Consider the following 17,083-nt stretch of genomic DNA (forward strand, 5'->3'; position numbering starts at 1 on the left):
ACACAGGCAAGTGTCATCAGCATAATCACAGATGTTAATGGAAAAAGTGTTGGACCTAAAGATGAACCTTAAGGGACACCAAAATTTATTTTTTGTCATTTTTAGATGAGTGATCCTCAATACTTACAACGGATATGTGATTGACACCAGTTTAACATTAGAGAGACAAATCAAATTGTAAAGTCTGTTTAGAATGGAGTGGTCTACATTATCAAAGACAGCAGTTTAATAAAGTAGAACTAAAACTGAGAGCCTGTTCTGACTCATATGGAAGGACATTTAAGATCTTGGCTAATGTAGTTTCTGTACTGTGGTTAGACTACTATTCAGACTGATATTTCTTGTTTATATTGTAAGAAATAAAAAAATATGTAACTGATTAGAAACAAGTTTTTCCAGAAAAAAATCTAAAAATGATAGATTTGCCAGTGGCCAACCTAGTTCAGCACAGAAGTATCCAGGTTGTCTTGATGCATGCTCAATCATCCAGGAAGGAAGTCCTGAAAAGTTGATTCTGTTCATCTGGATGTAGCGTTTTCAGTGGGAGAAATGTTTTGTCACTCATCCTAGTGACTTATTTAGTCTCAGCTAACACCATCCCAGCTGGACATTTGTCAAAGCTGGGAAGGCACCTAAAAAAATGGTCCCAGGTGATCCAGGGGAGAAGATGGACAACTCCTGCCTAAGCGAAAACCCTCCATAATCCTTATGTGTCAGGAGTATCAGAACAGTTGAGACACATTTTTTGTAAACACCAAGGCTCTGTGGTTTAAACCCCAAAACACGCTGCGGCAAAAATTGGTCCAACCCAAGAATCGGGTCCCCCGACACAGAGTAACATAGTGTACGCTGTGTCAGGAGGATTGCCAGGATTTATACATCAGGGAAACCAAACAACCTCTGACGAAGCACCTATTTCACATACAAGGGTCAGTACTACAGGCAGAAACATGGGTGTGCCATGGGTTCCCCAGTTTCACCCATCGTGGCCAATTTGTACATGGAAGAAGTGGAAAAGAGGGCTTTGCTATCTACCCTGGAACACCACCAAGTCATTGGTTCAGATATGTGGATGACACCTGGGTGAAAATCAAATCTCAGGACGTTCCACAATTGACAGATCACATTAACTCGGTGGACCAACACATCAAATTCACCAGGGAGGATATAAAACTGGCAGGTTAGCTTTCTTAGATTGTGTGATTTCCATCAGTAATGGGGGACATCTAAAAGCTGACGTGTACTGTAAACCTACACATACGGATCAGTATTTAAGGTTTGACTCTCACCATCCACTGGAGCACAAACTGGGTGTCATCAAGACGCTACAACACAGAGTGAACACCATCCCCACAGACACAGCAGCCAGGGAGGCAGAAGAACAGCACATCAAGAAGGCCCTGAGTAAATGTGGTTATCCCAGCTGGACTTTTGTCAAAGCTGGGAAGGCACCAAAAGAAAGCTCCAGCCGATCCAGGACAGAAGGACAACCGCTGCCTAAGCGAAAACCTGTAGTGATCCCATATTGATTGATTGATTGATCATAGTTTATTCATCCCGAGAGAAATTGGGTTAAGGCTGCCTTCCATGCCAGCGCCATAATGTATGTCGTATGTGTCATTTTTTCTAAACAGTGTCTCTGTGGCTTTTAAACCCCAAAACACGCTGCGCCAAAAATTGGTTCACCCCGAGGATCGGGTCTCCCCACACAAACAGAGTAACATAGTGTACGCTGTTAAGTGCCAGGAGGATTGCCAGGATTTATACATCGGGGAAACCAAACAACCTCTGGCGAAGTGGATGGCACAACACAGACACAACACTCTTTCAATGATGAGGATGTAACATCCTGGACAGGGAAGAACGCTGGTTTGAGCGGAGAGTCAAGGAGGCCATTTACGTGAAAAGGGAAAGACCATCTCTGAATCGAGGAGGGGTCCTAAGGGTACATCTGTCACCATCATACAATGCTGCCATCATACAATGCTGTTATTGCAGCCATTCCCCAACTCTCTGTGAATGGGACTTATGGACATTGATCAATGGTCTTTGATCTGTGGTTGTTAATCAATGTTCGTGACAGTTCGTATATTAATGATCAAGAAAATTACCTTACAGCCCATTGTTTGCCAGTGGGGCTAGTTTCAGTCATTATGCAAATGTGCTGTTTAAAAGGTTGGGAAACCTGCAGTCAGCTGAGATTGAAGAAGTCATTTGGTTGAGTAATGAAAGTATCCGGTAGTATCCAAGCTATTACCGAGGTTTTACCACAGCAGTCCTGAGCGCTGTGGCATATAGTGCTGCTATTCTCCCTTCTGTTAACTCCAACCCTTCAGTTCAGATCAACATTTGTCCATATTTGTCTAATCCTAGTAACATCCCTAAATTGTCACTTTTGAAAGAGAAACTGGCAGTGACAAGCTGACTTAGTCGTTTAATGCCTATGCAAAATGGCAGTTCAGTAATAGTACATCACCTCGGTATATTCTGCACTTGATGGTGACTTGGGCAATTCCCTTTGAGTTGGCTTCCAGTGTCTTCGTCCACAGTTCCTTTTAGTTCCTGATTAGTGTTATCAGCACACTATCAACCTGCACTGCCAAGCACTCCAGTTTCCATCTGTGAAACACTAAGACAAAGCGCCTTGAGGCGACTGTTGTTGTGATTTGGCGCTATATAAATAAAATTGAATTGAATTGAATTGAAGACATAGACGGTCTTGTAGTCAATATGCCAATGCTCATATGTTGGTCTCCCTGGTCTTAGAGTCATGATGTACTGTTTCATCAACCAGGAGTTTGCTGCTTTGGCCCATTGGTTACTACAATGCTTAATAGGAGCTACCATGTTGTGGGAAGGCAGGTAATCAGCCAGTATTTTGATAGTGTTACATCTTTATGGGTATCCTTCATGATAAGGATTGTTCTTCTCAGTGTTAGCCAGTCTGGATGAATACCCCTTTATTTGTGCTACCGGGCAGTCATGCAGTGCTCTTCAGCCAGTTATCATCAATCAGGTCCTGATTAGGGATGGACTGATCCGATATTATGTATCGTTATCGGTCTGATACTTACCTAAATTACTGGATCGGATTTTGGAGAGAAATAAAAAATGTAATCCGATCCATTAAATATCACGAAAGCACCTCACAAAACTTTCGACATGGCATAACTCAGCTCATAACCTTGGCACGTCGGAGCAGTATGCATCACTTGATAGAGCGGCTGTGGCGTGCGAGACCTGTCGGTGGTCTGGTTGAGCATTTAGACTGGAGCCTCGCTACCAAACCGGCATTTCATTTCCGAGAAAGTTATCCCAGAGAGAAGTAAAGCAAGTGTGTAAGTTCATCTCTGAATGTTTGTAAAGCATTCCAGCGTTAAACTTAACAACCGATATATGGAGCGACTGCCTCTCTCTCTCTCTCCTGCTGCTACTTCAATCATGAAACTGATCAATGATCAGCTGATCGTCTTTTCTGTCGCGAGTCAGTCTCTCTTGTTTGTTTTTGGCCAACTTTGCACCAGAAAGAGGAAACAAGCGGCTGAACAACAGCAGCACGTTTAAGCTTGATAAGCTGTTGTTAGAATTTACTTAATATTACTTTCTAACCCGGGATCCTTATCTACGTAGCTGATGGCCAGTAACTGTGCAGGGGCGGATCTAGCAAAGTTTAGCTAGGGAGGCAGGTAGGGCATGAACAGGGGGGTACAAAGAAATACTTTTCTTTCTTATTCTCATTTAAAATGTCTTGTTTTTAATAAATAATTATCTGAATCTTACACTCAAAGTTTTAATATAGTTAAGTTTTATATAGATTTATTATTATTGTTATGCATGGCCCAGCAATATGAGGTGCTAATAACACACAAACTACAGATCCCATAATGCAGCGCTGCAGCCTCCTTGCCAAACCCTAGGCTAGCTGGGAACATTCCCGTGTCAATCAAGTCAAACTTCTGTTATTGCGAAGCTAGCCGCTCACACTGGTGGAGAGAAAAGTTGATTCTGAAAACAGAGCCTTTCAGCACCTGTGGAAGACTGAAAATATGTTTACAAACATTTTTTTATTATTTATTAGTCCTTTATTTATCCAGGTAAAAAATCTCATTGAGATTAAAATCTCATTTCCAAGAGAGACCTGGCAACCTGACATTGCTGGTAAACCCGTGTGTCTTATTAGTGGAGCTAATGTGGCTGTAATTAAGGAATTTAATTTAAGACGGCACTATGAGACAAAACATCAGGATAAGCTGAAAAACCTAAATGCAGAGCAGAAACTACAGAAAGTAGAAGAGCTAAAGAAGAATCTGACATTTCAGCAGATGTTTATCACCAGAGCAAAATCACAAAGTGAAGCTGTTGTGAAAGCAAGTTTTATTGTTGCAGAGGAGACAGTCAAATCAGCCCGGTACCACTCTGAAGAGCTGCATGATGAAGGTGTGCGACGTCTTGTGTCCAGACAAAACGCAGATTTTGGCAAATGTGAGCCTGAGCAGAAACATATGTCAAAGTTTCTTTGACATGAGCGACAGCCACCTGAGCTCAGCAAGCAAATATACTGTCAAGGCCTATGACTCGATATATATCTATATATATTGATATATATATATATATATATATATATATATATCTTTTGTTTTTCTCCATTCTGTCCTGATCCTCATTTGTTTTTAGGTAGGAAATGAAAAATTATTTAGACCTGGAACTGCTTAACTATATCACAGATAACAACCAAATAGCTGGAATCACCACTCATCATACTCTGCCAGGGCAAAATGAAAGGAAAACATGACGGTCATCTTTTCAGGCTGAGATTAACAGTGTGTGGATGCACCTCATATTACTCCTCCACTCTTACACAACAAGCCAGCATCCACTCTGCCTCTCAAACCCACGTTAATGTTCATCTCTCATACCATACAGCCATGTGTTGCTAACAGTAGGTGTACTTTCTGCACATCTAAATGTCAGATGGATTTCAAAAACTGCAGTTCTGTGTGTGTGTTTGTGTGTGTGTGATGATATGTAAATTGAACTGTACTTTTATGGTACATTCACTGAAAGTCTGTTTCAATAAGCACTTGAAATACATCTCTGCAAATGTAAATATAAAATGTCAAGTGGGATATGGAAGAGACACTGCATGTGAAATCAGCATGTAAGGCATGGAACATTTTCTAAAGGAGGAACGCTGTTAACGGAACCCTGCAGAGTTTTCTTGTAAACAACCACAGTTATATATATTTTTTTCTTACGAGATTGCACTGCGAATTCAAAAGGCTTAAGAAGAATAGTTAAATTAATTCTATATGCAAACCTCGTTCTTTGAATCTGTGCTACCATAAATGTTTTGTCTTGACCTCTCTGAAGAACAGCATGCTGAGGAGCTTTCAAACTCTTTGCCTCGCAGTCTTCAGTGAATTAAATAATTTGCGTGTCCCTATAATACTTTTTTAACATTAGCAGCTCTACAAAGCATTGTACAATATAATTCTCATTCACCTCTCCACACACTAGTGGTTGCTTTGAAGGGTGCCATGCTAGTGTAGTAGCTCTTGATAGCCATCCATCCATCCATCCATCCATCCATCTAGCCATTTATTCAGAAAATGAATCGATGGATGTAAAAGATTACAGACAGACTTTATTTTTAAGCTACTATAAGCTAGAGTATTCACTGTGGCACTGAGAGCAGGAGAGCTATTATGGCAAAGCAGTAATTTAGAATTTTACTAAAAGGGATAGGAAAGTTGTCATTTCTCTAGGTGTATTCAAATTCATTCATAGATTGAAATATGTTGGAAAAGTTAACTAATGTATGATTACATTACAAGAGGTCCTAACCTTTTAGTTGTGTGCTATTGCAGAAGAGGCCTCAGTGAGATGAAATGTAAATCAGAGTGCCAATCAATCCTGAAGCTTGCAGCTGCTGTCAGAAGTTTACATACACTCATCATGGCCATGGCCAGCAAAACAAGTTATCACATAATAAAAATGTTCTTTAAAAGATAAAAAAAGATTTTCTCTAGGCTAGCCACTCCAAATGAAAATGTTATCTTCTTCCACTTTCAGTGCTGTTGCCTGTTTGTTAGTGCTACTCTCTTCAAACCATACCATCTTGTAAATCTTGCCTTTCACTCTTGCTGCTATCCTGTCACAAATTACCTCTCCACCCTCTCCATCCTGCCTGCATTCTCTTCTTAACCTCTTGCACTGTCCATGTTTTTAGATGGTTGACCCCAGGTATTTAAACTCATCTACTTTCACCCTCTTTACTCCTTGCATTTTCATCTTTTGACCTGTCTCCCTCTCACTGACAAATATGTAAGAAACTTTCATTGCTTTACTCTCCAGAGTATACTTCTACTCATACAGGTGCTCTTCCACTTGCTCCCTTCTCTACGCAAAGGGCCTCAGAGGTGATCCTATTGTAATCCCACCCTCATTTTGGACCCATCTCACACTCCTACTGCAAACCTTACCACTGTCTCATTGCCCGCACTTACCTCACATACATTCTTTGCTACTTGTGACGTCCTCACGTAGCACCACAGTTCCTCTCATGGTAACTGTGTTACTACCTGGAAGTTACATTTATTCTTCTTATATACATTCAAAATCCTCACCAAGTTAAGGTGATCTTATTTTACATTCCCATGGCATACAGAATTATAGGCCTGAGTGATGTACATAACATTTTAAAAATAGAGAAAAGGAAGCATAAAAAAGCTAAACCTTTAAAGCATCCTATGGGGTTATTAAAAAAACAGCACTGAGTGATTTTAATGAAAACAACGCAGCAGCATAATCAATATCATAGCTCTCCACTTCGTGAATGTTGACTTCAATGTTCTGCATTGTTATCTGTGCCAGTGGGAGGTCAATGTAAAAAACAAATACAGTTAGTGGTTTAATCCTTGTTACAGCACAATCAAGCTCTGTTGTAAAGCATTGTGACTATGATTTCACTCGGAGAACAGCACCACTCCTCCACCACGTGCGTCCTCCACATTCATCCTCCTCCATTCCTCACACCTCCCCCTGCAGCCAGCTGCTCTCAGGCTCCTCAGTTCTCCTTCACTAGTCAGTCAGACCTCAAAGGAATATGAAACACCAACCGAGCAGGAGAAACACACAACTGAGGTGACTGATTGAAATTCACAGTGTGAGTGGCTCCAGTCTTTTGCATGCTGTTTTTGGCTGCTTAGTTCTCAAGCTTGTTGTGAGGGAAGACTGTGACTAGCAGATGTATCACTGTGCAGCGATACTGCAAAGGTCCTCTTGGGGTCCTCAGAAGTGGGCGAGCTCTGATTGTTTGGTAACAGCGTGTCGATGGTGGGCAGGGTTCTACTGACTCATGGATGATCCATTAGAGATCATCAGAAGAGCTCACACTATATTTTAGATGATGGTTGCAAGTTTTAAAGGATTCCCTTTATTGGCTTTTTAAGGCAGCCTTGTAAATGAATTCCTATTAAAAAGTGGCCCCTGACTGAGTTACCAGTCAGTGAACAGAGTTTATGTCTGCACTCAGTATGGAGGAAACTCCAGACATATGACTTACCAGTGATTATTTGAGGACTGTCTCAGTAGGAAGTAAAAAAAAATGGCTTTCATAGAAGTTTTGTTGAAAGAAAATAATTAAGCCAAGAGGGATATTTTGAAACTGTTGAGGCCTGAATGAAACAAAAATGTAATAGAGGCAGAAAATAAATAGCCAAAGATACCTGAAAAAGGCAAAGCCATCTAAAGGCTTCCTTTCAGATGGCTTTTCATTTACCCTATCTCTTTATAATTTTCTTAAAGGTAATAGTTAGTTATTAATTAATTACTAATATCCTGCTCTCCTTGTGTGTGTACGCTACACAATTCAGCAGTAGCCTAACTCCACTTGAAATAACGCGCGGAGTCAGGATGTAGCGTCCAACTCCTTTTAATTAGTAAGTATTTCCTCATGGAGTAAAACTGAAATACAAATAACATAGCTAAAATTAACCTAGCATCATTAGCACAACAAAATTAGATTCCAATACACATCCATTAGCGTTAGCACACAACTACTAAAGTATTCATCTACAGCAAATATTTTCACAAAATATACATAAAATACAATCCTACAATTCAATACAAATGAAAACTTACAGACGGTGGTGTCGATGGCACAAACAAAAGGCAGATGTCGCCGGATCAAATATCTCCACATGTGATCCGCTAGGAACTAAACAAACATGGCTGACTTCTGGTCACTTTCCGAAACTGGTTTTCAAAATAAAACGAATTTCAAAATAAAATTAGCTCACTGCAAAGAGCGCCTATATTGCAATAAAATTAAGAGCGGAACAACTAAAACTTAGATATTGCCAAAAGTACTTGCTCATGTGCCATCGCGTATATGAACTCAAGTGGTATCTCATTCTTAATCCACAGTGTTTAATATGATGTCGGCCCACTATTTGCAGCTATAATAGCTTCAACTGTTTTGGGAAGGATTTCCACAAGGTTTAGTAGTATGTTTTGGGGAATCTTTGACCATTCTTCTCGCAGCGTATTTGTGACATCAGACACTGATGTTGGATGAGAAGGCTTGGTTCACAATCTCTGCTCCAGTTCATCCAAATGGTGTTTTTTCAGGCTGATGTCAGGACTCTGAGCAGGCCAGACAAGTTTTCCCACACTACTCATCCAGATTTTTATGGACCATGCTTTGTGCACCAGTGCACAAAGTTGGGAGCGAGAAATTGTCTAAAATGTCTTGTTATGCTGAAGCATTAAGAGTTCCTTTCAGTGGAACTGAAAAACAACCTCCCAACACAATCCCCCATCCACCTAACTTTACATCTGGCATAATGCAGTCAGATAAGTACTGTTCTCCTGGCAACCGCCAATCCTATACCTGTCCATCAGATTGCCAAACTCTGCCTTAGTATCTGCTGACTCTGCTCTATGATTTTACACGCCTACCACTTTGTGTCTGAGTGGTTGTTGTTCCCAATGACTTCCATGTTTTTATAATATACCATATTTTCCGCACTATAAGGCGCACTTAAAATCTAATTTTCTCAAAAACTTGACAGTGCGCCTTATGTATGAATTCTGGTTGTGCTTACTGACCTTGAACCGATTTTATGTGGTACACGGTGCCCCAAAATCTGTCAAAAAATGTTTCAGTCTCACTTTGGTAAGCTACGAAGCCGCACTGCTTGATGGATTGCCGGAGCATTACGGCTGCCGTAGTCAGCAGCCTTGCAGAGTAATCTGGGCAGTGTTGCCAACTTAGCGACTTTGTCGCTATATTTAGCGAGTTTTCAGACCCCCTAGCGACTTTTTTTCTTAAAAAAGTCGCTAAAAAAAGACGTGAAAGCGCATATCGCTTTTACTCTCAACAAGCAGCGGGTGCTGTAACGCAGTCAGTTCTTCTTTTACTGTTATGCTGTTTTGTGGATCAGGTTTAAAACTACTTATAAACACACACACACACAAAGTAACTCCACCAGAGTGCCTATTTCGGGTCACTTTTGCCGGTCCAAGCCCGGGTAAAGGAGCAGGGTTGGAATTGTGACATTACAAAAAACAATAATTGCTAAAAGAAATTTAATTTGTAGTTTTAAATAAATTCTAAATGCATTTAGGACGTTTTTTGCTCACTTTATGTCTCGTCCACGATGTTATTTCTCTCTCCAGCAGCGTAGGTTACAATTATATTAGCATGACCAATTATGCAAATTAGGTGATGACGTCATTTAGCGACTTCTAGCGACTTTTAGGACAACCAATAGCGATTTTCCTTACTGAGGAGTTGGCAACACTGAATCTGGGTCCAAAACTCCATCCACTTCAGGTCCCAAAGTCAAACAAACACTGCGGCATCACTGAGAGTTAAAAACTGTCTAAATTCTTTCATCTTTAATAAAATGATCAGCATTGCTGCTTTACCAGGTGTAACAATTAAGTTTAACATCCAGGCATCCATGAAAACAGAATCTATTAAATTTAACGGAGTTAGAAGTTAGCAAGAAATTAGCAGGAAGTTAGCTGGCTTGTTTCCATCTAAACATGATATAGCATGTTCTGACTGAGAGATTTCTGAAAAAATTCAAACATACAGCCCTGCTATCACTTCCAACATAAATGCAGACAGAAAACTAAGCAGCAGTGATGTTTGTAGAATTACTGAAGTTGGGCTAGCTGGTACATAATGATGTGCTACGTGATCACTAGCGACACAGCTATGTTAGCATAACATAAACACAGTAAAGCTAGAGGATGAACGCTAACTTTTTTCCACTCGATAAAGTTAACGCGAAGGTTCCTGATGGTCAGGGACAAACGCAATCGCATGAAGGATGCTGTAAACGGACCAAACTTCAATCAGGAGAACAACTGAGATAATTCATCCACAATACGAGGTTAGTTATTAATCATTAGTCATCAATACTGCAACAACATGGGAATAGAGCAGCTGGAGAGAATTCAGCATTAATGAATCAGTGGTATGGAAGAGGAAGCAAGTAAATGAGTTGAGTAAAGTTTGACTTATCTGACTTTGTTTTGCTTAATGCGCCTTATAATCTGGTGCGCCTTATGTATGACAACAGACCCGTTTATTGACAGTGCGCCTTATGGTCTGAAAAATATGGTAACAGTTGACTGTGGAATCTTTAGAAGCATGGGAATTTCAGGACTTGTAGATCTTCACTGATTTATCAACCTATATCAGACTCCTTTCTCAAAGTTTTACTCTTCCAGAGTAAATAGACATGGACATTTCTCACCTGTCATCGAGAACTGAGGTAAAAAGTGGCCTTCTACAGATGGTGAAAAACTCCGGGGAAGATCTGGATCTATTTCAGTAGTAGTAAAAACATGTCAGCTACTGCTGTTGTGGGGTGCAGTCTAAATTCAATGTTTCTGATCATTCCTGGCTGACTAAAGCATGATTGTCTTAAGACAGCCACTGTCGCTGGGATTATTTACTTGAATTGGGAGGGGTCAGAAAATAGAAGTAATTTGGTTGGAATCTGCAATCCACTGACATGTAGTGGTGAAATTTCACACACTGTAACTTACAAAAAAGTCAGCATTGACCTATCTATGCTATAGATTTGGTTTAGCCTCATGCTAAATATGCATTTAGCATCTTGCCCAATTTAACCTTAAAAAAACAAACTTTTTTTTGTCTTTTTTCTGTATATGTTCTAATGTGATGAGATGCCTAAACACAAGGATATAGGAAGACATATTTCACCACATAAAAGTCTTCAGCAAATGCGACACACACACAAAATTACATTTTACTTTGTGTGACATATTTTCTGCTAATGAGATTGTCTTGACACTCTGACAGCTTGTGCGATAGATTTGTTACTTCTGTCAGAGATTTTCATTTATTTATATTTTTTTCTTATTGGCACAAAGAGCTCTCATTAATTACAATTAATCAATTTAACATCAGAAGGCACAACTAATATATACACATGGTGTATATATTAGTTGTGCCTTCTGATGTTAAATTGATTAATTGTAATATTTTGTATTTTACTGATTATAATACTATTTGCAGCAATTACAACCAGACTGTACCATTACCTGATTGGAAGTGGGATGCATATGTACTCTAAAAGCCAATTAGGAAAGCTATGGCATTGCCACCCACTATCTTGGTGGTAATTTGCACCTGCATTCAGTACTGAAATTAATAAATATCACGTGGCTCAGAAGGCACTTTTCCAAACACCATCATTACATTCGAGATGGAGGACATCTCAAATTCGTACAAGATGTACCCAGAAAGTGAGCACATTATTATCCACTGGTTTGATTTGGAGATGATTTGAAATCTAGAGAATGTCTTTATGTTCAAGGACATATTTTTTCCAATTGAAGCTAAGCACTTCTAAGCTTATTAGTACAATGTGCAAAGGCGACAACTGAGGGCATGATTCTTAGTGGCAATATACTGATATCTATGGTGAGTGGGGTTAGCGTTAGAGTGGGTAATGTCCAGTTTCATGAACAGTACTGTTTAGCAGTTGAAAACTGATCAAATTCTTATGACTGGATTTGGACTATACATTTCTAGCAGAGGAAATTTAGGATAGAATTAAAGAAAGAATACAGGTTCCATGTCATGTTGCTGTTGCTGCTCATTTTTAAATGTGTTTCGTATTGTATGTAAGTGCAGTATAAAATCAATGGGGAATGTACAGTGCAAAGTACACAACTGCAAAGATTTTTTCTCATTCCTTAAGATCCCTTATGTACCAGCCATACAACTCTGCTGTGTCACCTTAGTGGCTAACATGACAGAGCATAAGCTGGATGTGATTTTAAACTAATCCTTCACGTCTTTTGCTGCCTTACGGCTAAATGATGATGCATCAGGGTGAAGTTTAGCATTTCTTAATCTTTTTTTTATATGTGCGTCTATCTGTGACTGTGTGTGTGTATGTGCACTCTGTCTGAGCATTCTAATCATGCAGCCGACTGTTATGGCTGATCATATAGAAAAATCAATACCAAAACTTAGAAATCTGTGATTTTATACAGGAGGGGAAATCATTTGATTCCATGGTGAATTTGTATGTTTGGTTACTTAAAACTGAACAGTCTGGTATTTTTTATGGTCGTTTCATTTAAATGGAGGGAGAAAGAATATCAACCAAAAATCCAAAAGAAACACATTACATAAAAGTTGTGAATTGATTTTTGTCCCATCTTTCTTCCCTCACCCCCAACTGGTCAGACTCGGAGTCTGTTTCTGATGAAGGTTTCTTCCTGTTAAAATTAGTTTTTCATTCCCAATTTACCAAGTGCTTGCTCACAGGTCGTTGTCTGACTGTTGGGTTTTTTTACTGGATTATTGTAGCTTACAGTATAATGAGCCTTGAGGTGACTGATTTGACACTTGATCAGTTGATACCAAAGAGTTGATTTTGGTTTCATCTGACGAACGCACTTTCTCCCAGGCGTTCTATGAATTGTTTAGATGTTCACTGGCAAACTTAAAATGAGCCTGTACATGTGCCATCTTGAGTAGGGGGACCTTGAGGCAGTTGCAAGATTTCATTACAACGTATGTGTGTTACCAATGGTGTTCTTATTGACTATGGTATACTTTAACCCTTTAAAACCGGTCGGAGCAGGCACGCTCTGTTTTGCTCAACTATTTTTAAATCCCTGTAGAACTGCAACCACGTGAGCTAGCGCAATAATCTTTTTTGCATATGAAACCGGAGGAGTTGTACTTACATCTTATGCCATCAGCTTGTCCTCGGTCACGGTTTTCTTCCACATATAGCTTTGCAAAAACTGCATAAAAAGCACTTGCAGCAACACAAACATAATATTCCAGAAACACACTTTGCCGATCCGATCAGCTGTTTGTAACACTTCCTACGTTGGAATAGACGTCAGCGCGAACTATCGCATGTCCGCCATTACCTGCCTGAAACCGGAAGTGATGTCATTTTCGCGGAAATGTAGTTTTTTACCATCAGGGCCTCATGAGCCTATACTTGTGTTTTTAAAAGTTATGTTTGAATTTATGACTTTCTGTGTCGTTTCTGGGATGCTTAGGACTCATATTGCACTGCTGGAAATAGTTTATTTTGATGCATATGCTGCTTTTTTGCAAATTTGCATTATAATATTTATTTTCGTTTTTCCTGCAGTGTATAAAAATTGGTGTATTTCAAAAATAAAACTATGAAGACACTCAAAATAAATTTCCTGTGGTGGGAAATTATTTTGTGCAACTTTTTTGTATTTACAGTTTTGAGGGATAAGCCTCTTAAATTTCTCTAACTAGAAATATATGTTAAAAAAACAAAAACGATTTTCAATTTTTTTGTAGTTTATTGCACTTTTTTGCAATTTATGTAATTACTATGCACTTAATGCAGACATATTATTAAAATTTGGGCTATAATGGTTGTATTGATGTATATCAACTTGAAATGCTCCCAAAAATGGCTCCACAGCATGTAAAAATATAATATAAGCACTGGTGGACTTGGTTCTATGGTAGGTCTTTAAGGGTTAAACACATCAGGAGAAATCAGGAGCATTTGTAATTGATTCATTGATTGATCGATTGTAATCCCAATCAGTGGGAGCCAGAATTCTGGCTGGGTTAAAACAAATTCATGGTTTTAACCAGAAGGTCAATCTGAAAAAAACATTAAAATGGCTACAACTGTTACTCTGATCAAGTCTGACAACTATCAACTATAACAGAAGTTATAGATTGGAGACTTTTGTGATTCATATACATGTATATGTCGTAGTATTTGTATTAGTATTAAACTCATCGTCTGGCATACCCGGAAGTAAGGAGAAAAGAGAAGGCCAGTTTTACTGGATGTAAAATCCCTTTAAACTGTGCTTTTTTACCATGTGACCTTGCCCTTAAGTGGTTAACTGGTGATTGGACAGGTGTTAAGAGGTTAAAGTCTTAAATCTTGATTAAAAAATAAATATGAAACCTCTGCACAGAAACAATTCTTCTTTATTACGACTTTGGTCAGGAGAAGTTGGCTGCAGTCCAATTTAATTATTTCTTTACAGTAAAACTTTTATTTTAAGCAGCAAAATTAACTTCAACCTCTTCTAACCTCCATGGCTTTATAACCGTCTTTAACCCTGTTCCACACAGATAATAGCTGGTGTTTTTCAGACGTCCCCCCGTGACACTTTGGTTTTTCTCACAACAGACAGTGACATGTTCCTTCCGGGCTAGTCCACTGGAACCTGCTTGTCCACCCGTCCTTCCACCAGCTTTATGTAGATCAATATTTGAGTAGCTGCAACAGAGGTGTGTTTGTGGAGCTCCCTATCTCTGTGGGGCAGCCTGTTATAGTGTCAGGTTTGGAGGATGGAAGTTCAGGGTGTGTGTAAGCCCAGGATGACCTGACAGCTTAGATATTTAATAACTGACTTAACCTGGCCTTCCAGCGGATGTGCTGCAGAGTTATGAATATGGCTGCACTTTCAACCTTACACCCCAGCGGGGCTTGAAAGGAAAAAACAAGAAAGAACAGAGAGGATTTGGCTTTTACACTCTTCACCTCTATCATAGTGCTGGTAATAGTCAGTCTCTCCACTGGTCAAATGTAATCTCAACCCACACATACCTGAGGGTAAGGTTGCTCAAAGTCCCAGAAGAGTTCGTCAAAAGGGTTAGCTTTTGTTGTAATTTATTTTTTGGGGGAAAACAAGTTTTCTTCTGCCTCAAGAATATCTGCCTTTAAATACTATTTAAAGTCACAATTTTCAAAGCTGGCAGCAGGAGCATCCATCCATCCATAGCTTGGGCTACTCCAAGACGAGGATGTATCTGCAGTAAGATATATTATTCAGTATTTACTGTTTGATTTATAAGAGACTAAATACGGTGAACCATAATCTGTGTAGATGATAGATGTAGTCCTCATCACTGCATTCATTGGATTATGGTGAGGGGAGTAATTTAGTCTTGACTCTTGTGGTTTGGCGCGTGGACACACACACAAACATATACATATGCACAAAGCGTGAGAAAGAGCGAGAGAAACACAAGACTTTTTGCAGTACTTGGGTCCTTGCTGTTCTAAATGGAACAGTCCTGTTTTTCCTGGACCAGAAAGGACCTTACGTGGACACTACGCAGAGTAGTAATAGTCCACAATGAGACTGTGTTGGATTATCTGACACTTCTCTGTTGTACATATTACACCGACGTCTTATCTGATAAATGTGTATTGTGATTCGTATTTGGCAGAGGTATTTAAAATAAAATCCTTCTTAACAACCATCAAATTGGTGTAGTAGCACCTTCAAAATCAAATATAGATTTATAGACACACACACACACATTCTCTGATTATATATTATTATAGTAATACAGTATTGGCATATCTAATGTCTTCTCTTTTTGTTTTCACACCATGTTTTTTTTCCAGGCACTCCACTCAGCAGCAAACCAACAAAGTCATCACCAGCACAAGCCAACTCATCAAACAGCTCTCTGATATAATCAGTGGCTCTTCACGGGTATTTTATGCTCCCTTTCCTCCCTCACTGAATATTAGTTTGAAGAATAAACAGTAGATTAAACAACATTTGAGCTAATTGAATCTAATTCTGTTTTGTTGCACAGCAAGACCGTCTGCGACTGACCAGACTAAAGACTGAGCTCTCTGAGTCTGTGCAGCGATATGGGGATCTCCAGAAGGTATTTGCATGTTGAATGCACTCCTTTGACACCTGAAATTGATGCTATGGCCATTTAATTTTACTGAAAAGAGAACTAAAGAGATGCTGTTCCACAGATACAAAGTCACATTTGTGCTACTTGTTGTGAGAGTCCTTGACCCTGTCTCCTCATATGCTCCTCTTACAGAAAATTGCTGAACGCTCAAGGGCCCTGCTCCCTCCGGCACAGAAAGACAAGAAGAAGGTGAGCTGATATGGAGAGCAAAATCCTCCTTTTGTTTCACTGTCATTCGTAACAAAGTAGGATGATGAGATGGCATTTCTCCGCTCAGCTGCATTCTCACAAGGGCTCCTTTGAAGCTCAGTCTGGTCTCTTCCACTCTGTTATAATACAGTGGACTCCATTCATCACATCCCACTCTTGTGTGCTGTGAAATTTCTTTCATCTGATTCTAATTTTGTCACCGGTGCCAGTTTATTTTCACCATGTGGCCCAGCGAGAGCCAAGAGATGGGAGCTTGTGATGAAGATATTAAAGTAACTCCTCATAGCCTGCCCGTGCACAGTTCCTTATCCCTGATTACTGAAACCAGACCATATGAAGTTAAATGCATTAAATATTCTTTGTACATGAGATGTGCACAAGTAATAAAACAGCAAATTTATCAAGGTGAATTTATGCATGTGCTTCAGGATTGGTTCAGCACTTGCTGTAGAAACACTATTACCAAGCATAAAATATAAATATTCAACCCAAACGGTGGTGTTTTAAAGGGAACCTGTTATAATAATTTTAGATGCTGGATGCTCAGATTTATCTAAGAAACCTCCCCAGACAGAAACTCTTTGTTCGCTCTTCAGACTTCGTATCACAAACGAGGGCAAAGTGAAG

The 17,083-nt window shown here is 39.5% G+C and overlaps 1 protein-coding gene across 7 annotated transcripts in view; it reads left to right on the forward strand.

Annotated features, from left to right (window-relative positions):
- tsnare1 (T-SNARE Domain Containing 1) overlaps nucleotides 1-17,083 on the forward strand; it is a 249,750-nt gene that overhangs the window by 117,403 nt on the left and 115,264 nt on the right. For all 7 annotated transcript variants that reach the window (XR_014876749.1, XR_014876750.1, XM_085176751.1 and 4 more), the window contains exons 5-7: nucleotides 15,939-16,029; nucleotides 16,136-16,210; nucleotides 16,379-16,435. Coding sequence is in view for 5 of the 7 variants with exons in the window: in XM_085176751.1 (XP_085032877.1) it covers nucleotides 15,939-16,029; nucleotides 16,136-16,210; nucleotides 16,379-16,435 (223 nt within the window). In the remaining 2 variants the exon portion in view is untranslated. The remainder of the gene's footprint in view (nucleotides 1-15,938; nucleotides 16,030-16,135; nucleotides 16,211-16,378; nucleotides 16,436-17,083) is intronic.

This window comes from Neolamprologus multifasciatus, chromosome 11 (assembly GCF_963576455.1).
Source record: "Neolamprologus multifasciatus chromosome 11, fNeoMul1.2, whole genome shotgun sequence".
NCBI lineage: Eukaryota > Metazoa > Chordata > Actinopteri > Cichliformes > Cichlidae > Neolamprologus > Neolamprologus multifasciatus.